We start from the raw sequence: 8,274 nt of genomic DNA on the forward strand, positions 1-8,274 counted from the left end.
TCCAAGTAATAAAAATAAATGAAAAAAAAAGAAAGAAAATAAAAAAGGCGTTTTGGGAAATGAGCAGAATTTTTTATGCCTGTAAGAAGGAGTGCAATTCCAGAGAGAAAATCATGTAGGAACACATAAACTGAGTATAAGACTAAAAACATTAATAACAATGGAATTCTGTATAGTTAGCAGTGTTGGAGGTTCCTACAAATTGTTGAAAATTTTTCTGAGACATGTAGATTATAAATATTTGTTGTATCTTCTATGGAATTTAATTTTTAATCTCTAAAGTCTTTTTATGGTCATTGGCTATCATGGGTAATTAAAGTTCACTTTTACGATTTTATAAAATATACAAACTATATTTTCTTTGTCGGACGATGAAGCACAAACCTGTCTTTGTTGACAAGCACAACTGCAGTGCTCTGGGTATGGAGTGGAAGGGAACCTGATTACAGTGCATGTGTCCTGAATAGTAGGAAAGGACCTGAAGCTATACATACAGTTAGGTCCTAAACCCATAGTTTCTGGTAAGATGATTTGCTCTGAGAAATGGAGTAGTAACTGGAGGGAAGAGTATGACTTCAAAGAAGAGTTCTTTAAGATGGGGGTTACTGGAGCATATGTGTAAACTTTAGCAAAATTTCTGTAAAGAGATGCTGTGGAGCAGAAGCAGGTAATTCTAATACCTATTTCTTTGAGTAGTAAGAGAACTTGGTTCAATTGTACTTAGTGTAGTGTTTGGTCTCTCACGGGCACTTTTTAAATTTTAACAATGAAAAATAACTCAGCCATTTAAAAACGAGTGAAATTCTGCCATTTGTAGCAACATGGATTGTCCTGGAGAATATGATGGGCTCTTCCAAAGATTAAAAACACTACGTGCAGCTATGCTAGTCAAGCTGGTAGTGGAAGATGACGAAGTTCTATGTAACTACTCCCCCTTTCCCTGCGATGTATGATGCAAGTCATAAGCAGAGAGTCAAGGTGTGAAATGGTATTTTTAGGGAATAACAAACAAATTCTATTGGGTGAGGCAATGGGATACTACATTCCTGGGAGTTAAGACTGAATACTGCAAAAAGATAGCATTTCCAAATCAATGTATGGGTTAAATACAATCACAACAATATACCAGTGGGGTTTTTTGGACAGTTAGCAGATGATTCAAAAATTCATCAGGAAGAATAAACCGATGATAAAACCTAAGAAAATTTTGGTGAGGAAAAATGGAAACAGAGACTCTTTATTGACCAGTGGAACTAGAGAACAGGAGCAGAAGCATTCTCTACTGCTAGAGTCACAGGACAGCATGTAGTCAAGCAACTATAAATACAGCAACAGTAATAATAAACACATGCTATGGAAAGGTGATTAAGAACACTAGTAAGAAAACCAGCTATTTAGAAACAGAACTTAAAGCTCATCATTCATCATATACCTAGATAAACTGCAGATTAAAAAGTCCAATGTCACTTACAAAATTATTAAGCAAATCTAAAAGAAATTTGAAAATATTTTCTGAACAAAGAATGGGAAATGTAAGGATCTACAAACAGCTACAAAAAAAAAACCTCATTAGATGAAGCAAAATAAGTAATATAAATGAAAACAGCTGTTACATTTTCACTGATATATTTAATAAATAAACAAAGCAAGTTCAAATGATAAGACAGCTTCATAAAGTGTACAATAAACAGGCACTTCCAGCTCAACATTATGACAGGATGGAAAGGGTTTCTAAATTACTTATTAGCAATCTGGCTCTTTATAACAAGAATTTAAAAAAAGTTTCTTGGCTTGCACCCCACTATTTCCACTTCTACAATTTGACATAACATAATATATACCCTTATGTAGGAAAATTTGGAGAGACAAAATTAAGTGTAAGGAAATCCTAAATATATTATAGCAGATTGATATGATGACATTATGTAGTCATTTGAAATGAAGTTTTATTAAGAATATTTACTAGTTAGTCATGTAATAGTTAGCATGGTTTACACAGAAGGCAATGGCAGCCCACTCCAGTACTCTTGCCTGGAAAATCCCATGGGTTTTCCAGGAGGAGCCTGGTAGGCTGCATTCCATGGGGTCGCGAAGAGTCAGACACAATTGAGCGACTTCACTTTCACTTTTCACTTTGATGCATTGCAGAAAGAAACGGTAACCCACTCCTGTGTTCTTGCCTGGAGAATCCCAGGGACGGCGAAGCCTGTGGGCTGCCATCTATGGGGTCGCATGGAGTCGGACACGACTGAGGCGACTTAGCAGCAGCAGCAACAGCAGCATGGTTTAAGCACTTTGCCAAGCTCTGGTCTAAGTGCCTTATCATCTTACTCAAGACTCCCTAAAACATCATGAAATCATCATGAGTTCTGTTAATATCACTGCTTTTCAGATGAGCAAACTGAGAAACAAATGGTTTAGTGTTCAAAGATGCACAGACGATAAAAGGGCTCAACACTCTCTCTCTCCCTGCTACTGTCTCTCTTTATCCCTACACTATAATGTTCCTTCTTCACAGGAAGAAGTTCACCAAATCTTAAACAACAAAGAAAGAACCTTAACCAAAATGTACAAAACTATTCAGTAAAATACATATATGAAAAAGCAAAAAATAGAAAACTTAAGTGATTTTGGCTTCTTTATCAAGTTTCAAGTTTTCTGTTTTTATGATGAATGTGGATTAGTTCCATAGATTATTATATTTGTATTATCATTTATCTTAATAGATGCAGCAATCTAAGACAGTTTTTATAAAGAAAGAAAGTTTTTCTGAGTTTTAACAAAGCATTGCCTCAAAAATAATCTCAACTATGTGACACAAGGTGTTTTTGGAGCTTCTCAACTGGACAGATTTTAGTTCCCAGTTTTTGTTATAAATCTTCCCACACTGATACATTGAATGATAAAAATAAAGCATATCTAAACTAATAGATATGCTTCCCTGGTAGCTGAGATGGTAAAGAATTTGCCTGCCAACGTGGGAGACCTGGGTTCAACACCTGGGTCGGGAAGATCTACTGAAGAAGGGAATGGCAACCCACTCCGGTATTCTTGCTTGGAGAATTCCATGGACAGAGAAAACTAGAGGGCTACAGTCCATGGGATCGCAAAGAGTCAGACATGACTGAGTGACTAAATTTCATTCTAAGCTAATAGAAAGTGAATTATATTTGGTAGTCTTCCTTTCCTGTGGACATAGACATATACATATACCTAACATGCAATTATTTTGATGTTTCAAAGTAGGTCTGTATGTATGTAAATTATATATTTTTTAAAATCAAGCAAATACACATCACATGACTCTCACTGCTATTGTATCTCCAGTCTTAACTTGAAATCTGAGAATTTCCACATTCTATTTTATTCATTTCTATAATTTTAATTTCAGGCAGTATAAAAATGTACCATTTAGCTTTTTTTAATCTCAACATAAGGGCTTCCCTGGTGGCTCTGATGGTATAGAATCTGCCTGCAATGTGGGAGACTTGGGTTTGATCTCTGGGTCAGGAAGATCCCCAGGAGAAGCGAATGGCAACCCACTCCAGTATTCTTGCCTGGTGAATCCCATGGATAGAGGAGCCTGGAGGGCTACAGTCCTTGCAATTGCAAAGAGCCGGACATGACAGAGTGACTAACAATTTCACTTTAATACTTTCAACATAAGTATTTGTACAAATACAGTCACAAATTGATTATTCTTTCCAACTAATTGCTTGAGCAACCATCTGCCTAACAAGACAAGAAGCCCAAGATATCTTCTGAAGATATTTCTCTCTACAACTAAGAATCCAGTTCAAATGGAAGCGTCCTCCTCTGATTTTAAGAGGCTGTTGGAGCTTGCTCAGCCTGTTATTAGCTATATCATTATCACTGCTATATGATATTGAAATTGAAACTTAGTCTATCATGTCTGCAGCCATGAAATGAAAAGACACTTGCTCTTTGGAAGAAAAGCTAAGACAAATCTAGACAGCATTTAAAAAGTGGAGACATTACTTTGCCCACAAAGTTCTGTCTAGTCAATCTATGGATTTTCCAGTAGTCATGTATGGATGTGAGAGTTGAACCATTAAGAAGGCTGAGCACTGAAGAATTGATGCTTTTGAACTGTGGTGTTGGAGAAGACTCTTGAGAGTACCTTGGATTGCAAGGAAATTCATCCTAAAGGAAATCAGTCCTGAATGTTCATTGGAAGGACTTACCCTGAAGTTGAACCTCTAGTTCTTTGGCCACCTAATGCAAAGAGCCAACTCATTAGAAAAGACCCTGATGCTGGGAAAGATTGAGGGCAGGAGGAGAAGGGGATGACAGAGGACAAGATGGTTGGATGGCATCACCGACTCAAACGACATGAGTTTGAGCAAGCTCCGGGAGAAATGGTGAAGGACAGGGAAGCCTGGAGTGCTGCAGTCCATGGGGTCACAAAAAGTCAGACACCAGTGAGTGACTGAACAACTACCACATCTACTTAGTAGCTGTGTCAGGAGGTGTGTCTATAGTATGCATTTTCCCAGGACCCTCCTTAAAGCCCCCATAACCTCTTTATTCCTCAGGCTGTAGATGAGGGGGTTCAGGGCTGGGGTGACAATCGTGTAGAAGACAGAGATGATGTTGTCCTGCTTGGGGCTGTGGAGGGAACTGGGCAGAACATACATGAATGTGGCAGCTCCATAGAACATCCCGACCACAGTCAAGTGGGAAGAGCATGTGACCAGGGCTTTCTGCCTCCCTTCATTTGAGGGCATGTGGAGCACAGTAAGTAGGATTAGTGTGTAGGAGGAAACAATGGCAGAAAGGGGGAGCAAGAGGAAAGTCACACCTGTCACATATACCATGAGTTCATATCTGGAAGTATCTGCACAGGCCAACTTCAACAGAGGTGGGATCTCACAAAGCAGGTGGCTGATCTGGGACATGCAGAAAGGGAAGTGCATGGTGTACAAGGTATGTCCTAGAGCACTTAGGGAAGACAGGACCCAGGATGTGGCCACCATGAGCCAGCAGACCCTTGGCCTCATGAGGACCATGTAGTTCAGAGGATGACAAATGGCCACATACCTGTCATAGGCCATGAAGACCAGTAGGAGGTCCTCTGCACCACCGAGGGTCAGTGCCAGGAACATCTGAAGGGCACAGCCCCCAAAGGAAATGGTGTTTTCACTGAGCAGAAAATCCATGAAGGCCTTGGGAGTGACAACAGATGTGAAGAGGAGGTCCATGAGAGAGAGCTGCCCGAGCAGGAGGTACATGGGCACATGGAGCTGGGCATCCATTGTGATGGCCAGGAGCAGAAGGCCATTGCTTGTGACAGCCAGCATGTACAGGACTGTGATTGTAGCACAGATCATCTCAGGAGATGCACTGTCATTCAGAATCCCCATCAATATGAAGCCACTTCCCAGGGTGGAGTTCCAGTGCTCCATTCTGTGTTGTTTCTTTAGTTATGTAGAACCAGATGGTCTTGACGAAAGCCTTTCTAAGGGAGATTACCCTAGTTTTGTGTTGTCTCACTTCACTATGGAATTACCAATAAGAATTCCATGGGATGATATCTTTTCCTCTTGGTAGCTAGGTTTGCCTTCTGTCTTCTGAATTTATGAATCTTTTCATTAAATTATTATAAAGTATCCTATAAATTAGAAATAAGCATATTGGTCATAGCCTGTCATCTTTAAACAAGATAACCAAGAGAATGAACCCAAGCAAATATCTTTGTAAATAGATAAAATCATAGCTATCTTCCCAACAAAAAAATACTCTGCACATTGGATTTTAATTCAGTTGCTTTTCTGCTTTAAATTTCCTTGGGATTCCAATTCTCTTTTCCTGCTCCCCTAGACATCTGGCTTCATTTTCCAGTCTCATTGTTCTGAACAGTTTTCTCAATGGGGAACCTCTTGGCTCTTGGACCACTTGGTCTCTTGTGTTCTTGAACTGTCCTCACATCCTTGATGAGCATACTGCTACTTTACCGAAGGGAAGAGGAATTCTGTGCATGACTGAATCACTGGGATAGTATAGATTTTGGAGGTTCATATTCAGGAACAGTACAAAAGATGTTTGCCTATTTTCAGGTAATGATAAGATGTTTGTTCAGGAGGAATGAGGATAGAAACGAAGGTGATGCATGAGATTTGAGAAGATATGATAAGGTATTTGTGTTTAGGGTACATGATAGAAGGGGTGAGTTATAAAAGAGGGGGATTTATAGAAAAGGTCCAAAGCCATCCCATCACTTGAAAGTCAAAGTAAGATCTTGAACAAAAAAAGAGATCCTCTATCTCATGGTATTAGCTGTGTGAGGAAAGACGCTGGTTCTGCTGAGCCCTGAATCTATGTGGAAGTACTGGTGGAAAGGTGTGAGCAGGAGACCAAGCGGTGTGTGGAACAGTGCTACTTAGTTTTCAGAGTCGGATGGAGGACTCAGGAGGCACTCTGGAAAAGAAGAGAATAATCTACCAAATATTTCATCTTTCCTTTGTATCCTCTGCTCTGACCCCTCTGTCTTCAGTTTATGTCACCAACGTCGTCAACTTAGGGTTGGGACCTTTCAGTAGTTGGATGATAAAATCCTAAAATTAGAAGGCTTTTCCAATTGATCTAGTTCCTTTCATTCACTCCATAAATATTTACTAAGCGCTTACAACAGACCAGGCACTATATTTGATGCTAGGGAAATTGCATGGATGTAAAAAGCCCATTACCTAAACACCTACACACATCTACTGGCAATGAAATACGAAGGAAAGTATAACATACTACGAGTCTATCTAAGTGAAGTATCAGGAAAGGAAACTTTATATGATCACTTCTATGTCACTTATACAAGCTACAGGCTGCAGATGAATATACGGTGGCTAAGGAAAAAGGGGTCAGAGTGCAAAGCAGAGAGAGGAGGTTGCACTATAAAGGTCAGAACATTGAAGCAGTACAAGCACAAGTATCCTCCTTGCACTTGTGCCACAGTGAAGTCTAGGCAAGAAGTCAACCAGAAAATCATCTTCTTGTAAAGCTGTTTCATCATTCTTTGGGGTCTGAGATCTTTCTCTGGCCTCATAAAACCAGGTCTATATGTTGAAACTAAGAAATACTGACTGGAAGAACTTCTTTGCCCATTGGCAGCAACAAAAACACAAATTCAAAGACAATTCTTAGTACTGTTCCTAGTATATATATGACTTGAAACACTTTCCTTTAATTAAAAAGATGAATGGATATATTAATAAAGGGAATAAAATAATTAACTGGTTATATTTATCCAGATTTATGCTCCAGGAATTTGGACAGGACTTAAAAGAAAAAGCAGGACTTAAGTAAAGTGGTGATTCTTAGGACTCAAGATCTTTTCTATCTGTCTTCCTCCCCTTGATTCAGAGCCCTGCTCTCCCTCCTTCCATTCTCTAGTTTGTCTCCACTACAGTCATCTGAAGATAAATGCCAGAAAACATATAGTGTGCCTACACAGGATGAGCCCCCTTCTGGAGAACTGCTGGTGATGGGTGAATACCTCAGATCAAGGGAAGAGACTAGAAACCGAGATTAACAGAGGGGCATTGCTGAAATTATAGGAAATGGTCAGACAAAGCCAATGAAGAAGATGGAGTCAAAAATTTGGAATCACATCTTTATGTTATTACTCTGTATCACTGTTAGCATACTTTAAAATAGTCATTGACTTCAACTAGATTTTCCTGTAGCATTGGACTTTAATATCAAGCAGGCATAGATCGAACAGGCACGTAAACTGATTTTAGATCATCCTCTTTTGAGATCCCAGTCTTTTATGGGTACACATCAGATGGTCTGAGGCCAGGATAATCTAGGTCTAAAGGTAATGCTGAGACTTTTACCAGGATGCCAGCATCAGGAAGTATAGGAACACAGGTCTTGCCAGCGGAACAGATCAATTGTGGGTATATGTAAGGGTACCTAAAGTATAGAAGGGAATGGATGAGTTATAATGGCTGAGAGACTGAGAATCTAAGAAGCAGAGCAGTGAGGTCTTGACCATATATCTCAAGACCCAGATTCCACTCAATTTTCTTGAAACAAAGAAAGAGCCCTTACCTCAGATGGGGAGGGGTTCAGCTGCCTGAGTACACCTACTGCCCTGGGAGTCATTTGAGGGATGAAGATGTTCAAGAAGATGAAGAAAGAGGTGATGGTTCTTCTGGCAGGGGAGAATGTAGGCAGGTGTACAGCTGTGACTGAAATCAGAGGTCAAAGACACCTCCAGTCACATTGCCAGTCCTCTCTGGGGGTGGAAATGGA

The 8,274-nt window shown here is 39.7% G+C and overlaps 1 protein-coding gene across 1 annotated transcript; it reads right to left on the minus strand.

Annotated features, from left to right (window-relative positions):
* Positions 1-4,496: 4,496 nt before the first annotated feature.
* LOC122694503 (olfactory receptor 2AG2-like) lies at positions 4,497-5,426 on the minus strand. Its single transcript, XM_043903365.1, has one exon. It carries the CDS (start codon positions 5,424-5,426, stop codon positions 4,497-4,499), a length of 930 nt encoding a protein of 309 aa, XP_043759300.1.
* Positions 5,427-8,274: the final 2,848 nt, after the last annotated feature.

The sequence above is a fragment of the Cervus elaphus genome, chromosome 1 (assembly GCF_910594005.1).
Source record: "Cervus elaphus chromosome 1, mCerEla1.1, whole genome shotgun sequence".
Lineage (NCBI taxonomy): Eukaryota > Metazoa > Chordata > Mammalia > Artiodactyla > Cervidae > Cervus > Cervus elaphus.